At 34.6% G+C, this 20634-nt stretch overlaps 2 protein-coding genes across 2 annotated transcripts; both read left to right on the top strand.

The window, feature by feature from the left end:
• The first annotated feature begins 1078 nt into the window (after positions 1 to 1078).
• LOC135628499 (uncharacterized) lies at positions 1079 to 9160 on the top strand. The gene is made up of 8 exons (XM_065135179.1): positions 1079 to 1367; positions 4934 to 5287; positions 5665 to 5785; positions 5926 to 6238; positions 6466 to 6538; positions 7843 to 7933; positions 8013 to 8092; positions 8878 to 9160. Exons 1-8 carry the CDS (start codon positions 1281 to 1283, stop codon positions 9019 to 9021), a joined length of 1263 nt encoding a protein of 420 aa, XP_064991251.1. The 5' UTR covers positions 1079 to 1280; the 3' UTR covers positions 9022 to 9160.
• A 1378-nt stretch (positions 9161 to 10538) lies between these two features.
• On the top strand, positions 10539 to 20344 carry LOC135628870 (serine/threonine-protein kinase RUNKEL-like). Its single transcript, XM_065135814.1, has 10 exons — positions 10539 to 10690; positions 10766 to 10855; positions 11109 to 11161; positions 11330 to 11405; positions 14278 to 14339; positions 14421 to 14499; positions 14771 to 14830; positions 14944 to 16575; positions 17126 to 17995; positions 18787 to 20344. The coding sequence occupies exons 1-10, from the start codon at positions 10643 to 10645 to the stop codon at positions 19906 to 19908; spliced, it is 4092 nt and encodes a 1363-aa protein (XP_064991886.1). The 5' UTR covers positions 10539 to 10642; the 3' UTR covers positions 19909 to 20344.
• The last annotated feature ends 290 nt before the right edge of the window (positions 20345 to 20634 follow it).

Here is a 20634-nt window from a genome sequence, read left to right as displayed (position 1 = left end):
GGTCATAATTACCTCTCTTAATTAAATTTGACAATTGTGGTCAAGATTAATCTTCATGAGTTAAGTCAAATTAATTTTGTAATCTCATTTAAATGTTGGCAAACATAAGAGATTAAACAATTTTGTAAAAATAATAAATCCTATTTATATTTTTAATTGTGATAATCTTTGATATATAATTTTTCAAATTATGTAAATAAAAATATAATATATAAAGGAACAATTCTCCGAAAAAAAACCTTTAGATTTGAAAATGGAGTTTGAAAAATTCTCACATAGCAACTCTCTTATTTTTATTTTCACTAATTTTTTTAAAAAAATATTTTTTTCTCAAACCCATCATCACTTTCACCTTGCATTGCTACACGCAACTCTCATCGCATGGCTCATAACCCTTGTGCGAGGAAGAGTTGTCACCGCCTATAACCCTTGCGTGAGGGCTTGCTATCATACACTTTTATCGTTGCTTATGATGAGGCCGCACAACCACTTTGTGCCTCGTTCATAATCTTAATCATTGATTATGTAGATTGTACCTTCATCACAGGTCTAATGGAGTTCGATGAGAGTCATGAAAGTTTGACGGAGGGAGATTGGCTGGTGTGATGGAGAGGAGCGACCGACGAGAAAAACGAGGTTAGTTGAAGGATGATTGTCAATTAGGTAGAATGATTATTTTGAAAAAAAATATAAGAATTTGTTAGTCCAAAAATCCTTAAACTTATAAATTTTTTAAAATTTATCTATATCTTAGACTATTTTTAGTATTTAAAAAATTCTATATTATTAATTTAGTGGTAATCATGATCAGTAATAATTAACTTAAATTTATTAAAGGTATATATATATATATATATATATATATATATATATATATATATATATATATATATATATATATATATATATATATATATATATATACACACACACATCGGGTTCCTTGAGATATGGTATTACATAGACTGGAGATTCCCTCTTCTCGTGACTCAGTGATGTTGAAATATGATCCGTCTGATGTGAGACAGCGGTGCCCACCAATGGTAAACCAGAACTCGGGAATCCCCTCATTTACCCTGGCATTAACCACGGCCCAATTACTCCTCTCCTTCCTTTTCCTGTTGCCTTCCACCGTCGTCGTCTTCTCTGCCCATGAATGAATCTGTATTTAATGACTTTAATTTCTGGTGGAAGGCGCTTTACTGGCCATCGCTGTTGTCATCTACATAATACGACTGCGCGAATCTCCACTCTTTCCTCTCCCAGTGGCTCGCGAAGGAATGGAAGACGAATCTGTGACCGGCCCCCAGGGCGCCAATGAAGCTGCCTCGTCCTCCTCCTCCCCATCCTCCTCCCCCTCTCAAAAGGTCGGTCCTTCCGAAACTTTGTATTTCTAAGTTTTTTTTTTTTGCTCTGATCGCGGAGTAGAAGAGAGTCATGGGATACGCCCTCATTTCCCTTTCCATTTTTCTATTTCTTTTCTGTTCTCTTGATTCGCTGATGTTATTTCTTGCTGCCAATTAGGCTATGTCTCTGTTTCGCAATCGATGAATAGATGGAAAACTGTCATCTTTGATGGATCTTCTTCTTATTTCCATGTTATTTTAATAATATTTTTCCAACGATTGACCGTGATCTCTAAGAAACTGTCGGTGGCAAATTATTAAGTGGTATTCGTTCCTATTTTGTGGCAAATCATGTGTGTATATATATATATATATATATATATGTATATGTATATATGTATATGTATATATATATATATGTATATGTATATATGTATATGTATATATATGTATATGTATATGTATATATATACATATATACATATACACATACATATATACATATATACATACATATATACATATATACATATATACATGTATGTATATATACACATGTATATATATCTTCCTGTTTTCTTTCTTTTGTTTACTAGAATTCTTACAGGTGATTGAGCCACTAATTTCAGAATTTTTATGTGTAAAAAGCAATAAACAGGGAAGATTAGCACAATTACTTCTGTTGATGGTAAATCATTAAATGGTTATTTCTTTACTTTTGTGATTATTGTTTTTAATTATTCAGTTGTGTTTTTGCCTGACAATTATGATGATGATTCTTCAGAAAGTAATCTTGATGCAATTTATTTGCAGTTGGGATTTTTTTGAATTAATCATTAAAATTTATACACAGTCGGCATTATGCGCTGTATCAGATCACTTTTTGTGTTTTGATGAGTGTTGCTTGGGAACTTACATCAGAAATGAGTTCTGAAATTAATATAGATCGGTGTGTACTGTCTATGAAGATGATGAGGAAGACTAAAAGGGAACTTTTAATTCAACATAAACTGTAGAACCTGAGTTACTAATACAGATAAAGTATGAGATATGCTTGCTCATTCGGCCAAATTTAGGAACTTATGTCTACATGGAATGCTTTTACAGCTTGGTAGAGGTTTTGGTCAGAGAACATATCGGTTTCTTTTCTTGAAACAGTCTGTGTTTACATAAACCACATTAGTGTGAGTAGCATGAAGCCTTATTTTACTGAAGAAGTAAAGAGGACACTGAAGTTGCAAGGATCATCACAAACTTAATGTGTAGCATGAGAGTTTATACTGCAAGTGTGCATGATTAAACTTGTCGTATATTACTCTATATGCTCTAACAGCTTGTGCGGGTCAGACCGTCAGAGTACTTGCTTTTGGATCCATTTGAAGATTGTAAAACATGGTTGCTTCTAAAGAATGTAAGACATGTTTTGTCTAATTAATGGTCTTGTTGCCTTATAAGTTTTTAACTTATATTGTAGCTGTAGGGTTGTGCACCGTGAGCTCTCAGAGATTTTTTCTCCAGTTCTAATTCTGTAATAATGTTAGTCATTTCATTACACGTGCATAGTCTTCTGCCCATTTAGGTTATTTAGTTTTCTTGTGATTGCTATTTTGAGAAAAGGCTCTTCCTAATGTGGTAAGAGTGACAATAAAGGTTATTCGGTACCGAGGTTTGCATCTCAAACCAAGAAACTTAGCTCATGTTCTACTGTTGTTGGATAACTAATGTTATAAATATATATTTTTGTATTGTGTCATGTCCTTGTTCTTTTTAAGGATATGTTCTACTTATGCATACAAGTATGTATCTATGTCATATATATGCTTTCCTTCATGCGATGACTTATAACTAATGGCCAATAACTTCATAAAGTGTTTTGCATCAATAAGATGCTTTTGATAACAATATGGTGAAGTTACTAAGTCTTCATGCTCATCTACTTGAGGGTTGAGCCTTTTTATTTATCTTCAAGTGATTGTATTCAGGATTTTAAATAGCAATCGATACTTATTTTTCCCAGTATAGGCTAGTTTACCATACCATAGCAATTTGACAGTTGGTGAACCGGTGTTAAACTGAGATTTAAGTTTTTGAATGTATACCATCTATATTGTCCATTTTTTTAGATTTAAAAAGAAATTAGGAGGCTCAGTTAACACATTTTTCTATTAATTGACTAAACTTGTCAACTATCGCTAAGTCACAGATGACTCCTTGTCTACTCCCCATGCAACTTGAAACTTTAATATGGGCTTCTCATTCTGAATCATGAATTCACGATAACATTGCACCTTTGCTCATAATAATACATGATTATAAATCTGAAATTAAGGATATCATGTTGTCAATTTTATAAAACTATAGATACAGTAAAGACAAATAAAATCCGTATGTGTTTTTGCTCTTTTCCTTAAGAAAAATATTTTAAAAACAACAAAAACATTAAACAATAGAGAGTAAGAAAATCAATGAGATCATTTCTTACAAATCCCCTATTTCCACAATTATCAATCCAACTAGATACAATGACTTATTACTTGAATCAAATATCTAATGGCAACCGACCTAAGTGATTCAGTATGTATAATGATCCAATATGATGAAATAACTGATCAAACACCTCATAAACCTTAATTACTTTATATGAATAAAATGTCGCTCATGCACATTTTAATTCTTCTATATCAAGAAAGTACATGACGTGCTTATAATAGGTTGGTTCAATGACTTCTTGGATATATGTTTAAGGTAACTTTACATCTACAATTCTGGTCTTTTATCTGTTCTTCATGATGCTGGTGCTGTAAAGAATAAAAATACGCCTACCAATTCATAAATTTAGATACAGTTCCTTGCATAGTTTGTTTCTTCATCTGTGGCTTTGTTCTCCTCTTCTTCAGTGGGATGTATTGATGTTTTACTTGATGCTTAGTATAATGAGAAAAAAGGTCATTTGTATCAACATGGTCAGGCATTTAAATCTGATCATTCTTCTGAAGAAACAAAAAGATTGTGTAGATTATGAACTGTATTATGGATAACTAACAAACAATTACTTCTGTTGTCAATAAACTGTAACAAGTGTTTTCTTCCCGTAAAGATGGTCCTGTTAGTTTGAGGTTTAATCATCAGTTCCAAAAGAAAATGAATTTCAGATGAAAAATATTATAACAGCTAAAGTAAAGCTAGACTTGGTTTTTTCAGGAATTGGAGTGTTGACCCTTGAAAATTCTTCTTGCTCACTGTCACAATTTTATTAATGTCTGGAATGTTTTTATCTAACTGCAACAACATCTAAGTTGGCTTCCAATTTTCTTTTAAAACAGTAAGTAGTGGACTTGAGCTTTCTTTCCAAAGCAAGTTGGTTTTGGGACTTTCTGCTGCCTCTTCATGACAATTGCTGTGCATATTCTGTGTTGTTATCTGATGCAATGTACATAAAAATCATGAATATTTTGGTGCACTAGGATCTCTTATAATGATTTATGTTCCCCTAATATGCCCATTATTATCAACTCTGTTTGCCTCTAGTTCTTTGTCTGGTTACATAACCAGAACTTGAAAGTTATCCGGAAGTCTGTTCTATGCAGATTGAACACCAGACCCTGCAACCAATAGTTGAAGGCATTACTTATCTGAATTCTAGTAATGCAACAGATCTCGCTCTTCAAATACCCTCTAGAGGCACTTCATCTAGTGGAGGTTTTTCTCGTGGGCGAAGCTTCAAAAACAAGACACCTGTAGTTAATGGAGAGAGAAGTTCGCTTCTAAATCCTGTACTTGCTGAAGATCCAGACAAAAGGGAGGGCACTGAAACTGCTTTTTATGCTAATATTGTGTCAGCTTTTTCATGGAAAAGATGCACATCACTTCCTAATACCCCAGCACCCTGTTTATCTCCTTCACCTGTCAATAACAGGGCATATGAACAGCAGAGCTCCCAGGTAGATTTGTTTCTCTTGCTTATTCGGAGGGTTGCTCAAAGTTCAGTATAATGTTTTGTCGATGACTAGAAAGTTTCCTTAAAATATTCTTTTGTTCACTGCAGTTTAGATTCCTTTTCATTTGTTTTCTATGCAATATGCAGCTGTGTTTCTGTTGAGGAAGTCATATTTCAGGCAGTGTGGTGGTGAATCTTGTATTAGGAGACTATTTCAATGGAATGTCTAGAATATTGCTTCTTGCTGATCCATGGCTTTCTCTTAATTGTTACAATTGTCTCCATCTTTTCTTGTACTAGACTACTAGGGCTTTATCTATGGAATGAAGTCCTTCGTATTACTGATGATTAAACTATTTGATCAGTTATATGCTTTTGCAGAAGCCAGCTGCACAATCTAAAGTTCCAAGATCACTGTCTGTACCTGTACGAAATATTGTTATTGTCAGATCTGTATCTTTCTCTGTTCAAAATGAGGACACGTCTTCAGAGCCTCCTGATGGTAATCATTTGACAAATTTCTTCTGACATTGTTTATGCATGATTCCATATAATACTAGATCTTGAACTATCTTGTTTCAACATTTTATGCTTTTTCTTTTTTCACATTGGTAGCATAGTTTATACTTCATTTAAAGACAGATCAACAAGGTCCAATGACTGAGGATAATGATGAAGAGATTCCTGAAGACGAAGCAGTTTGCAGGATTTGTCTAATTGGGCTAAATGAAGGTGGAAATTGGCTTAAGATGGAGTGTAGTTGCAAAGGTGCCCTAAGGCTCATACATGAAGAATGTGCTGTGAAGTGGTTCAGCCTGAGAGGCAACAAGAAATGTGAAGTCTGCAGCCAAGAGGTTCTCAATTTGCCAGTAACTTTGTTACGTATTCAGAATGCTGCTCATAGGGACAGTGGTCAGCAACATCCTGGACAGAGCTCAAGTTTGTTGTTAACCAGGTATGTGTTTTTAAAAGTTGTTGGTACTATCAATCTATCATTTTATATGTAATAGTAAAATGAGCTTATAATTGACCTAGTTCAAAGTTAAAGAAATAAATTGCTTGTTTGTTCTAAGTTTATGATTTTCATTAACATTATATGTAAGAGACATGTTGTATTTCTAAGGATATCTCTAGCAAATTATTATCTTCTTCTCATATATATTTAATTTGTATCTTTTGCAGGACGTGGCAGGATGTGGCTGTGCTGTTGCTTATCAGCGCAATGTGTTACTTCTTCTTCCTTGAGCAGCTACTGGTACAACTAAATCTTCCTATGTTAGAAGAAAAATGTCCACAGTGAATACAAAGTTTCTGAATCTAAGAGTAGACTCATGCTATTTTATAAATCTTCGCAGTGATAATTTAATTTTTTTTGTTTGCCGTCTTTATCTGATAAAATTATCAGTATGAATAATTGTTTACTTTTGGACGTTGCTATTGGACTTCGGCACAATGAGCTCCTGCCCCTAAAGTATGAATTTGTGAATGTTAAAACGATTTCTAGTTTGGTGAAGCGATATAATATGGATAAGTTAGGTGTTAATGCACCATGCATGGTTATAAGCTTCCTTTGGTAAAAGTATCAAAGCAACACTATGAAAAAAATCATTCTGTCTTTTTCTTTTTTTAAAGAAAAATTGACTTTGTTTGTGCATAAAATATGAATCCCTACCTTTACCTAAAGACTTCTTGGATTGTAGAACTGTGCTCTTCATCTAATTCTGATCTATATATAAGCTAGTGTATTGACCAAATATGTTTTACGAGTGATGGATAATAATTTGATTAGAATAAATTTTGAAGACTTCAAAATTTTGTTAAATTGGCTACATTTTACTGAGTAATCTAGACTAGATAATTTACTCTCTTTGGATGCTAAATAAAATACAACCATATATATATATATATATATATATATATATATTGAAACTCTCGAGCACCTATGTATTCCAGTGCATGCTATCTTCTGGACAGGGAACAAATGGATACAGAACAGATGTTTCGTTCTCTTTATCATATTGCAGTGGTGGCATAGTCTGTAGGGAGAACTTCAAATGAAGGTTGTCTGCACCTAGGCTTCTGATGCGCATGGAGACGTTTACTGGACTCTGTCTTGGCAACAATAGAGAAACTGTAATCATTTCAAACAAAGATCTAGTTGGCATTGACATAGGTGACTTTTGACAGTAACCAAGGTGGAATAGAACCAAATTGTATTACACGTCGTTTGAGGATCTAGCACAACTGTTGATCTTCAATGGAAATTTAGTTATAGCAGTTATAACGAGAGGATAGCTCATGGACATGCTAAGTGATGCATCTTCAGAAGTCTTGTTATGGAAGAACCAGATACCTCTTTTTCCCACCTATTGTTCCATTGAAAATTTATAATATAGGAACCAATGTGTACTTTTATACTAAGCGAAATACCAGTTTCTCTGGACTGTTTATTTGTCAAATATCTGCTCCTATTTTTTATGTTTTAAAATTGTCTGTGATTATTCTCATGTTTTCTTTTTTTATCATTATGTTATAACTATTTTTCTCTGTTTGGCATAGGTTAATGACATGAAATTGCATGCCGTTATGGTTGCTGCACCATTTTCACTGACTCTGGGTCTCTTAGGATCAGTGTTTTCAGTGGCATTAGGTAACTGATTTGTTGAAAAAAAAAGAAGACAATTATTGATATGGTATAAATGGATATTATGACACATTTCTTGATGCAGCACGCAAGGAGTATGTTTGGGCTTATTCAGCTTTTCAATTCTCGCTTGTCATTATATTTCTTCATCTATTCTATTCTGTGGTAAGCAATTGGTACATATTTTTTCTAGCCTTTTGTAGTATTCATAGCTTCAACTAATAACACTGGTTAGGAAATATGTATATGTAAAAGAACAGAAAATGAATGCTTCTTTCACTCTTTTTATGTTTCTATGGTAGACAATGATCATGAACGTGAACCTTTGGTTGATCTTTTATATTTCTTTCTCTGATATATTTCTCTCTCCAACAACATATTCGCACTTGAGAGTCCTCTTGTCATTAAATAACATAGTGAACAAGATCTGTTGCTTGGTACTCCACGAAATCTGTTGTTTCTCTTTATGGTATGCTCTCACAAAGCAGTTCATTATCCTGCATGCAAACATTTTATTATTTGCTTATGAAGAAAAAAAGAAAGAAAATGAGAGAGATAAACAGACAGATCTACATGTGCATGCACACACAGCGATATATATATATAGAAAGAGAGGGAGATACTTTTGACTGGTTACCTACAAATGCAAAATCCCCTAAAACGATCCTTAAGGTCTCTATAATCTGGCACAACCATCGTGTGAAATTCTCTCAATGCAGTGCTCACCATTTTGCAAATTCTTGGAATTATCGAAGAAATTTCTATTTGAAGTTGTCCTACAGTCTTTTTGGATGGTAGATAAAGCATATTATCATATTGTAAGTTTTGCTTTCCCTAATGGACACTGATAATACGATATGATAAGTTGAACTAGTTTTTCTAGAAGAATTTAATCACTATTCATAGCATGCGAGTTGTTTGACTAAACAGGGTTTTCTCCTCTGCTGCAGATTCAATTGAAAGCAGTTTTTGCAATCCTGATCGCGTCTTTTGCTGGATTTGGTATTTCAATGGGAATTAATTCGTTGTTTCTTCAGTTCTTTGCATGGAGAGATCGGGCTGTCCAACAACAAATGAACACTAACCCAGTGTAGATGAATCATATCTGTAACACATGAGCCGTCCAGTTACATTAAATCTACATATTTATTAGCTGTTATCTTATTAAAAATTCAGATACAAGCAAATTTCTATAAATAATAGTCCAAGTTGATCCTTAGAGTTTGATGACCAGGAATTATGCAAAGTTGATTTGAATGATGCTCAACTCTTTATTCATTTGCATTATTCTTTTTCTGTCACTATGTCACTATCTTTAGTATTTTTTTAATTCAATTTTTTCTATATATATATGTGTGTTATTTAGATTTGTATATTGTGAATCCTTGCGGAGGTTATTGAATTTATTGAACATATTATCAATGTTTTGTAAGTTGATTAATTATGAGTTCAAATAACTTATGAGATTGCGCCATTGTAAGGCTCCCGACAAAAAAATCTTATATTGTTAACTTATTTGTATGGCATTCCTTAAATCTTGGGCTCTAACTTTCTATTTCTAAATGAAGCTTGAATCTCCATTGGCACCAAAATATGAACTGATGACTGTTATGCATGTGACAAAAACTGTTCCAATAAGATGAACATGTTTTTTCTTTTCTAAATTTGTATTATATAACTATATTCCTTTTTATGCATCGCAGTTTATTTGCTTATACTGAGATATGTTGAACCTTTAGAAATAATTGCCAATCCCTTATAAGAATGCTCACAATAATTGCAGCTTGTGCAAGAAGCATGATGGTGGACTTCAAAGAATTAAAATATGCACCTTATCAATTTTTTATTATTAAATATTTAATATTTTTTAAAGAAAAAATCCCCTTCACCTAATTAAAATTCATATTACCACTGAATTGTATGTTTATTGTAAACCTCATCCAATAAGCCATTTAAAGTCTTGAGATCAAATTCTGCATTCATCCTTTCCCTTTTGTATATATATATATATATATATATATAGCTTTATACCAATCAACTCAATCTCACATGATCCAATCATTTAGTATAAGAGGTTTTTGAACTATGTTAAACTATTTTAGGATACAATATAACACAATTAATATTTAAATTATTTATCTATGAGTTAAAAACAAAAGATTCATCTTTAATTCCTATAAATTCATTTAAATCTTTTTCTACTTGAGACCTCAAGTAATTTGTTATCATTAGCATCCTGATTTTTATATTTTTAAAAATTATATTAAAAATTATATATTTATAAAAAATAAAATATTTAATCTTATTTCTTCTTAGGCCGTTAGAAGCTTATACTAACGTGTATAACAGGAAATAATTTTACTGCTCTCTACACTTCTGTGCGTCCGCACACCCATATCCGTACCACAAGTCGAACAGCTCAAACAGTTGCCACGGAATCAACGCCCCTGATCGACTGGGCCCACCGAGGCACACTCGATGGGCTCCCACGCGAAATGGATTTCAATTTGTTTTCGATGTCGCCATTTCCCGCCTCTTTCCTCGCCTTGAAATTTGAATAAAGCTATAGATTGGATCCCTGCACAATTAATCCGAAGCCCCTCTTGTCGTACTCCTTTTGCGTTTCGCCCCTCCGCTCTTCCCCTCGTTTTAACTCGTCCCTTCGTCCCCAACGCTCAACCTTGAGTGCCGAACCCTATCCCATCCTATCCCGGCATGAATAACTACCATATCTACGAGGCGATCGGGCGTGGAAAGCATTCGGTACGTCTCCGTCCTCGCCGCATTCGCATCTCACCACCGGTCTTTCTCGATTTCTAGGGTTTTGTTTGGTTGCAGGTGGTTTACAAAGGAAGAAAGAAGAAGACGATCGAGTATTATGCGATCAAGAGCGTGGAGAAGTCCCAGAGGTCGAAGATACTTCAAGAAGTAAGACACGATGACTTTTAGCACCTTATTTTTAGTTAAATTATCGAACTCTGGCATAGATTTATTGGATGATCCTGAGGGATTATCTTTTATACAGGTGTCAATTCGTGTTATAGATGATTAGTCGATCTGTTCTTGTGGCCGTTTACCCATTCTTATGCACATGAATGCTTAATTACTGAGCATTTACTTCTTTCTTTACACTTTTTTTCTACTGAGCAACTTCTATTGTTCTGATCTTTGGTCCATGTAGGTACGGATGCTTCACTCGCTGAACCATCCAAATGTATTGAGGTTTTATTCTTGGTAAGATATAAGTAGGCTTGTCTAAGTATTTTTCTTGTGGTAAGCCTTCTTTGTATATTCTGTATAAAGGTGTTCTAAAGACCTTATCTTAGTCATCTGTTCCCTTGTAAATTTTGATGAATTTTTCGTTTCCAACTACTTTATAGGATTATATTATGTTATTTTCAGGTATGAAACCTCTGCCCACTTGTGGCTGGTACTCGAATATTGCGTTGGTGGAGATATCTTGGCATTATTGAAGCAGGTACTTAATAAGCTTGCCCGTTACTCATATCAATTACTCAGGGTTCAGCATAGGAAAGGTGCAAGAATGACATACAATGTATATAACAAATAATTATGATTGAAATAAACTGATTTGATGAATATACATATGTAAAAAACACTATGAACTGATTGATTCTTTCAAGCATGCTTCTCGTAGGCCAAGATGCTTTTTTGCATTTTATTTTTAGGTAAAATAGATACCTGATTATCCTTGTCTTCCTACCAAGGTCCTATGCTATGATGGATATCCATAATGATAAGACAAGTAGACTATATTTGTTTTGGCTGACTTTTGGAAGATTACAGTATTTAATTATATAAAAGGAAGGAGTCTTACAGCTATGGCTGCCATTTCTAATAATTATTTTAGAATATGGTTCTTAGATATGATTGCTCTTGACTTTCATATTTAGAAAGGACAATCCGTATAAAAGTGATGGCTGCTTGATCCATAATAAATCTACTTCGTACTCACAAAAAATGTTGCTTAAACAATGAAGTTGGTCTGGTTTTGTTTTTCTTGTATTTTAGGGAGCTTTTATAGTTAAGCAAATGATTTAATCTACTCTAATTTCTTTTCACTTTCTTCAACTTCTTTATAATTTTTTACCTTTTCATATCCTTCTCTTTCCCTCTTGAAATGAAGCTTCATCAATTTGCTCCTTTGGTCTTTCCTTTCATGATATTGGTTACAAGTATGTGGAGGTGAAATATGAACATTTGAGTAATGTTACTCCTATATTCTTGACTGTAAATTTTGTACTACTTCTCAAAGTCTTATGAGTTGTGTTTTTTGTTTTTCTTGTTGTGGCGGTGAGCAACCTATTTAATATATATGGGTGAAATTCCAGTTTGTATCTTGAGTAGCAACAACATTTCTATGAGCAACAGCCTCCTTAGAGGGAGATCTGGTATATTTAACATCTTTAGAATTTGATTAAACAAAAATAACATAGAATGGATTCATCAAAAACTAATTATGTAAGAGATTCAGCTGGGATTTAGTTGGTTGATTTGGGTCTTGACTCAAATCCAATCTAAACCAATCATTTTCTTTTTTAGTATGAATGCTGGGATTTAATAGTAGGTTTTTAAAGTGCTATGAATAGTAAAGATCAGTACTAACTTGCTTCAGCTATTAAGCTTTGGCTCTTGTAGTGTCTTATGGGTTAATGAAGAGATTTTTCGATTGCTAGGATTGTACATCATAACAAATCCCTCCTTTGAAATCTATTTTATCCCCAAGGTGGTGCTTCTAAAATGATCTTTGCTGTATCTTGTTGAGTTGACTTCTGAAAGGATTTTGTTGAGCCTGAAATTTTGTGGGAAAAAAAGGACTTTTATAAGGTCTTATAGATATAAATTATATTAGTCTCTTAGACTTGGAATACATTTCTTTGGTTTGTTCAAGTTGATTTGTTTTTTGGTTTGTATCCCATCTTATGGGATGTTCTGTACCTTTGAGGTGGTTCAAATGTGTGATCTTCAATTGGATAATCAATGAGTGAAGATCTTTATCTTTCACTTTTATTAATTGGTCAACCAAAGTAATGCCTCATGCTGGTTATGGTGGCATGGATTAGAAAATTGCCTTGTATGGGTATGAACCAGGTGGTAATGCTGGTCCGATATAGAATTGGACCATAGGTTAGCCCATTTTGGATGGTTTGGGCTTGGTTTAGGGTTTATATTTAAAGATTTTTCATCAATACAACCTTTTTCTCTCTCTTCTTCTCTCTCAAGATTGCCATCAACCCCCAAACCTCATGCCCTAAGGTACTTCCCGCACAAGAGTTACCTTGCTCGCTGCCCCTAGTTGTCGGCCCGCTTGCCTGGTCAATACCACACTAACCATAGAAGTTTGGATTATTATTGTGGGTTTTCATTGAACGTCAATTACATAGCTGATCACATTAGTTTAACTAGTGATGTTGCCTTTTACAAAGCTGGATTTCATTTGAGAGATCCTAATAGCTTACCTCAAATAGTTTGGACCTTATGTTTTGTTGTATATTTATTTCTAAAAAATTGTAATCAAATTGGTACTTGTCATATAATGGCAAGCATGAACAACGCACTGGGTTACCATTCTACTTGTGTTCCTTTATATCCATCCTAAGTTGGTAAACCTGGGTAATGTCAATAATGATGATTGGGCATCAGAGATCAATGGTATCTACAAGTCAACCCCAAGTACTGTTCTAAGAAAGTTTCATGTTAGTTATTGACTACTGAACGTAATCATCTCTGTGTGGAGCTTAGGTCTATTTTTACCCAGTAATTGCATTTACACACATGATAAGTTGACATTTTCTCTGAATTAAAATCCCAACATTCTTTATCCTATCTGTGTGTATGTATGTGAACAGCAGCCATGACCATGCCACCTACGCATATTATCGATCGATTGTTTGATAGATTTAATTGTTTTCAGGATATCCTCTCTTCAGAGTTATCACATTGTGATGGTAAGACTAATATTTGTATTGTAATATGCACATATTTTATCTTAATGGCATATTTTGCATTGAACTTTTCAATTGAGAAAATATTTATGCTGTTCTATTTCTTTCTCATGTTTATATAGATATTTCGGTAGTGTTCAGAACAAAGCAGGTCTTGTGTTTGATTTTTTTTCTTTTCATAGTTTTGTCTGCTAATTGAATGTTCTCAATAACTAATTGAATATTCATATATATAATTAGTGCATGTGAGATTGGACAAGATATGTTTATATTGGTTCCTAAAAATTCTGTTATATTTTTGGCTTGAATTATGAACTCATTTACATTTTTTTAACTGTTTCTGGTTCTTTCAAGTTAATGCTCTTGCTTCTGACATGCTTGCAGGATGGCCAGCTTCCTGAAAATTCCATTCATGACTTAGCCTCTGACTTGGTGAAAGCTCTCCAGTTAGTATTACTTGCCAAAGAAGTTTTATGTTTTATATGATTATTTAGTTCTGTTTATAATTCTAAAAACATAATGTATAGGTTCTTGCATTCGAAAGGAATAATTTATTGCGATCTAAAGCCATCAAACATTTTACTAGATGAGTTTGGTTGTGTCAAGGTATTCTTCTCTATTTAATACAATCCGAAATCAAAGTTTGGTAGAGGGTGAGCCCTAGTGTCATGGAAAGGTTGGTTCTTAGCTACCTGGGTGATCAGGGTTAATGTCACAAAAATGACCTCTTTGCTTATAGGGGGAGTGCTGTGTACATTGGTCCTCCCTGATCCCTTTGTTGCTGGGAGCCTTGTGCACTGGGCTTCCTTTTATTTTACTATTAAAATTTGACATTGTACTGTCTTTACTATGTTTTTGTTGGTTGTATTTTGTCTAGCTTTGTGATTTTGGGTTGGCAAGGCGATTATGCGACATAGAGAAAGGCTCTCTTGCAATGGTTAGTTCCTCAACTTTTGGACTATTCATCAATCATTAAGGTGCTCTTTTAATATGATGTTCCTTATATTTGAACTATTGTTTTTCATGTTATGTTCCCAATGTATATGTTAGCTGCCTCAAGCAAAGCGTGGAACTCCCTGTTATATGGCTCCTGAGTTGTTTCAGGATGATGGTGTCCACTCCTATGCTTCTGATTTGTGGGCACTGGGATGTGTTTTATATGAATGCTATGCTGGAAGGCCTCCTTTCATAAAAAATGAGTTTACACAGTTAGTAAAGTCCATCATTTTGGATCCTGCACCACCTCTCCCTGGGAACCCATCCAGCTCATTTGTGAATCTCATAAACTCATTGTTAATGAAAGATCCAGCTGAAAGACTGGCATGGCCTGAACTTTGTGAGCATAGCTTTTGGAGAACAAAATTCTCTTCTGTGTCTCTACCTCCTCATCCTGCTTTTTCTAATATGCTTCAACTCTCTGTTAAGCCATATTTGTCAGAGAGAAATGGCGAGAAATCTTCTCAACAAAGGACACCTCAAAAGCGCCAAGAAAGTAAAATGGTCAGAGGTTATAAACAAGATGAGAATTCGAATTCGGGTAATAAGGCTTTTGATACTTCACTTAAGAATGCACAGAATAGCAGAAAAAATAGTACAAAACATGGTGGGAAACTTGAAGCTGCAAAGGGCATAAATCTTGTTAGGTTGTCAAGGATGGCCAAGTTGAATTTACAGAGGGAAAATGAGAAGCAAAACTACAGGCGTCCTCTGCTGGAAACATGTGAGAATAATGCTGAAGTGAAAATTGAGAATAATGACATGGAACTCAATTTTAGTGAGAATCCTGATGATGACTTATCTGATGATGCTGATGGATCTGAGAATCCTTCTTGTATACCTGTTGTAGATTTACAAAGCCCAAATATTGATGAAAAAATTGAAGAGATAGAGCAGAATATGAATCAATTAAATGCTGCTGTTGACAATTTTGTCGACAATGGGCCTGATGATTCCAAGAAACCAGTGCAAGAAGCTTGTTCAGAACAGCTCGAAGTGGCTGCTACGCCACCTAACAGCAGCAACAGGAAATTTCAGCAAGCAAAAGTAACTGCCGGAAGTGCAGCGGATTTAGACTCGTCTAGCTCATCTAATACTTTATTTGAAGCATTTTGGCATCCATCAGATCTCTCAGTAAAGCCAGTGATGCCTAGTAGAAAAAGTGATAAAGTTGCAGATGCTGTTCTAAATCTTCCTTTTGAATCTGTTCCTGCATGTGATTATGTTAAGCTACCGACAGAGAAATTGAATGCAATTAATAGTATGATTGTTCATATCTTAACTGGAACCTCTCAAGTTTCAGAGAAGCAGAATACAATCAGATACTTGGAAATTCTAAGTGGAAATAGTGATGCTGCAAATATCATAATCAATGGACCAGTGATGTTGTTGCTTGTGAAAATTCTGCGGCTTTCGAAGGTGTCTGCTGTGCGTGTTCAGGTTGCTTCTGCAATGGGTCTTTTGATTCGGCATTCAACATTTATTGAAACAGAACTGGCAAATTCTGGAATTATAAATTCACTGATGGATGGACTAAGGGACAAACATGACAAAGTAAGAAGGTTTTCTATGGCTGCTCTAGGAGAGCTGCTTTTCTACATCTCTACTCAAAATGATCACAGTGCCAAGGATAACAACATTAGTGAGTCTCCATCTAAGGAGAGCAGATCTATGTCTTGTTGGCAGGTTTGAATTCTCTAGTTTGCCTTTTCACTATTTCTATTTTATCAGTTGATCAGAATTGATTGTCTCAGTTGGTGCAGAGTATGTATTTGTTGCATCTCAGCCATGTTATGATTGACTTGCCGATGGTTTGTTTGATGGTTTATAATTTTGGTTTGGTACATGTTAATTGTCCTGGATGTTATACCACGAGTTATCACTGAAAAATAATAAAAAAATTAATATTGACCATTTCCAAGCTTAGGTCTTGTATTGGTCCTTGTATCACTGTCCAATCATAAATTTCTGGATTCAGCAAGTGCTGATTATATTGTATTAGTTCTTATGATCTTATCTCAATTTTTTAATTGCTTCATAAAATTATTTTTCCTGCTTATCTTATAGTTCATAGGATTAGATATTGGACTATGCTATTGATCTCATTTTTCCCTTGCATTGGCCAGACACTTTTCTGTTTTGGACTACATTGTTAGAATGCATGTAAAATTCACTTTTTTGTTTTAATTTGTACTATATTTTGTTGCTTCTCTAATGGAAGGAATATTGAAAACAGGTTCCTAATACTGTTATTGCATTGGTCTCATCCATCTTGCGGAAGGGAGAGGATGATGTTGCCCAACTTTATGCTTTAAGAGCAATTGAGAACATATGTAGTCAAGGAGGGGACTGGGCATCTCGTTTTGCTAGTCAGGATGTTATAGGAAACCTCTGTTATATATATAAGGCTGCAGGGAAGCAGGAAAACACAAGGCTTATTGCCGGATCTTGTTTAGTTCGTCTTGCTCGTTTCTGCCCATCATGCATACAGTATGTGTTTGATAAGTTGTCATTCAAGGACACAGCATCTGCAGTAATCAAGGGCAACCCACGCGAGCAACAGATTAGTCTAAATCTTCTTATTATGTCAATTTTAAGTATGCCTATGCTGACAAACATGAACAGACATTTACTTTCGTTGGCGGAAGAAAAACACATGGTGCCTGGTCTTATATCACTTATCGAGCAGGGGGCTGAAGCTTTACGTGGAAAAGCACTTCTATTTGTAGGTCTTCTTTGTAAGAACAGCCGTAAATGGCTTTCTCAGTTCCTTAGCAATTTGAAGTTACTCTCTTTAGTTGATAGATTGGGGAAAGAGAAAGATGGATTCATTCAGCAATGTGTGGAAGCATTTGTGCATCTTGTTGCAACTATAGTCCCAGGAATCCTTGATACTGTGTCTGGTGATATGCAACAGATGATGGGTGGTAAACGTCATGGTCCTATTGCTGCTTTGACTGGACGAACGAATCCAAAGAGCAGCGCTCATGTGCTTCCAGTTATTCTTCATCTTCTTGGAAGCTCTTCCTTTAAACACAGAGTGGTGAGCAGTCACGTCTTGCTCCAGTTAGCAAATCTGATCAAACTCCTACAGGTGCCCTTTCAGGTATAGGTCTTTTTTTATATCTTTAGTTCTCAGTTTCTCGAGGTTATAAGTTGCTTGAATGTTTTAACACCATAGAGCTTTTTTGCTTGTGTCTTTCAGTACCTAGTTTTCTGTTTTTAAAAACTAACCTGCAAAACATTCTTTTGTAAAATAGTTTATAATTCTTAGTATACCCTAATTTCTGGAACTAAAGAACAATTTATATGGAATAATTTAGTTCTCATTTATTGGATCTGTATTCCTCTATATAGGTCATAGTTCTTAGTATATATTTCATTAATAATATCATAAGATATGTTTTGTAGAATATTTTATACTATATAAAATAAAATATATAGAAATATATTACATAAATTTAATATAATAAATTGTATTGTATATTATTATCTATTACAATAAATTCTTTTATTGTTTCTCTCTCTCCTTGAATCTGAGAAACATCAAAACAAGGAAAGATTGAATATTAAAGAAGGATGTGTCCAATGCACAAGGTTTCTGCTAATTTGGGGTCTTGGGAGGATAAGACTATTTTCATGATTCGAATCCTGGTCTCCTATGTTGCAAAGGAGCAACCTTATCGTTGTTCCAAGATTGAATTTGATTCTTGAATATATGAAAAAAATTCTTGATGATAGGTCTGGATAACTCTTTGCTAGTAGAATATAGACTGCATTTTTGACTTCTCGTTGAAACTTTAAATGCAGTAAACAGTCATCTTGAGTCATAAGAAGTTAGATATTAGTTGATTACCCAGGATTTATTTTACATACGTTACTTTCTATGAAATGCAGGGAAGAGATGATTTCCAGATAACGTTACTTCAGGTACTTGAATTAGTCATAGAGGAGCCTTCCGTTATTCTTGATGACCCCAAGATATTTACGGGTCGGATTCTTCCGGGCCTGGCCATTATCTATAATGGGAACAAAGATGGAGATGCCAGGTTTTTATGCTTGAAAATATTGTTTGATGTGATGGTTGCTATCTTTGATGACGCTTCATTAACTAATGACCAGCAAACAATTGAGGACTTAAAGTCAATATCTCAAACCTATTTTCTTTCTCTTTACCCGACATTGATTGAAGATGAAGATCCAATTCCTATGTATGCTCAAAAGCTTCTAGTGATGCTTATAGAATTTGACTATATAAAAGTATCAGATATTGTGCACCTGAAAGCAGTTACTCGGTGCTTTGAATTTTTGCTTGGTGATCTCTCTAATGCAAATGTGAATGATGTCAAGCTTTGTCTGGCATTGACCTCTGCTCCTGAAATGGAAACTAAACTGTTGTCTCAGCTACATGTGGTAAGAAGAATTGGAAATCTTCTTGAATTTGTGAATGCAAAGGAAATGGAGGATTTTCTTGAACCAACCTTGGGACTTTGCAAAGCATTCATTTTACGTGGAATTAGCAGCAACAAAGTTACAACTCTTTGCAAAGAACCAGCTCTATTATGCAATAGTGCTTTCAACATGAGTATTGCCGTTGACCAACAGCACTGTGTCAAGGATATCTGTGACTTTGCCAGCAACCTCACCGTGTTCCTTGATTTATTCAGGTACCCTAAAACACAGATCATGGATTTATCATCAGAGTGTGTGGTACTGTTACTTAGAGCAGCGCCTAGAGAAGCCACCATGGGCATTTTGACAAATCTTCCAAAAATTAGCAATCTTTTGGAATTCTTAAATCATAATGCCTTTGGCTTACAGATTCTTCGACTTTTGTATTCCCTGGTCTTTTCTTGTAGGCAATACCTTTCTCAGGCAATGATCCTATCAATACCAATAACGGCAATTTTGAGAATAGAAACACTTCTTTCATCTCTTAAGAGCTCAGGTATTCCAGGAATTTCAGAGGCTGCCATGAATTTGACCCTTGAGTTGCAACGACTCCCTCGTTCTCTATGAGCTCTTTATATATGCCTTGGTAAAGCCATTCATTCTGAATATTTTGTATCATGTTTCATATGCCGATAGTTCCACTACTCATGGTGGTGTATGGGATTCAGGGATGTCCAGAGCCAATTTGATTTAAGAATGGTCTCCCTTTTGCTTAATAGACGTGAAGATCAAATGTTATTTCATGTGAGTTCAACATGTTCACTGGATTTACCAGATAGGTTTATGTTCTTCATGTTGGTTGATCTGGTGATCTGTAATTTTTCATCCTGTAGAATATTTGTATATTTTTGGTCTCATAAATGACTAATCACATCAGTCTCAAATTGTAAAAGAGGGAACCGAGCTTGTGTTAAACCCTATGATGACAGTTCACCTCATCTCCTGCTTGCTTTCTGTATTTTGCTTCAGTTTTTAAATAAGTGTGTGGGTTTACAAGAAGCAACTGTTGCTATTTTTATTTTACAAGAGAGACTACTATTATCAAGAATGTTAAGCAAACGTACACATTGCCTGAGAAGATACAAACTGGTTATTCATCATTACGATCAGATATAGTGAAGTTATGGATCCCAATGTATGCTTCTGGTGTTCATTGAATTGTATGCTTTCAGAAGCCCTGGTAAATCTCATTATAATTTTTTGTAAATTAGAGGTGCTTACTTACTTGTGTACATGTTTAAACTGCCCTAATCATCTTTCTGCCTTCATTTTGATGAATGTCTACCCCGTAGT

Source organism: Musa acuminata, chromosome BXJ3-1 (genome assembly GCF_036884655.1).
Source record: "Musa acuminata AAA Group cultivar baxijiao chromosome BXJ3-1, Cavendish_Baxijiao_AAA, whole genome shotgun sequence".
NCBI classification, from domain to species: Eukaryota; Viridiplantae; Streptophyta; class Magnoliopsida; order Zingiberales; family Musaceae; genus Musa; species Musa acuminata.
This window is presented reverse-complemented; position numbering and strand designations above follow the sequence as displayed.

Bases quoted from the DNA above. Each gene is read 5' to 3' on its own strand.
- LOC135628499 (XM_065135179.1), top strand. From the start codon at position 1,281: ATGGAAGACGAATCTGTGACCGGCCCCCAGGGCGCCAATGAAGCTGCC. The intron at 5,288-5,664 runs GTAGATTTGTTT...ATGCTTTTGCAG, and splicing joins ATGAACAGCAGAGCTCCCAG to AAGCCAGCTGCACAATCTAA. The intron at 6,239-6,465 runs GTATGTGTTTTT...TATCTTTTGCAG, and splicing joins TCAAGTTTGTTGTTAACCAG to GACGTGGCAGGATGTGGCTG.
- LOC135628870 (XM_065135814.1), top strand. From the start codon at position 10,643: ATGAATAACTACCATATCTACGAGGCGATCGGGCGTGGAAAGCATTCG. The intron at 10,856-11,108 runs GTAAGACACGAT...TGGTCCATGTAG, and splicing joins GGTCGAAGATACTTCAAGAA to GTACGGATGCTTCACTCGCT. The intron at 14,500-14,770 runs GTATTCTTCTCT...TATTTTGTCTAG, and splicing joins ATGAGTTTGGTTGTGTCAAG to CTTTGTGATTTTGGGTTGGC.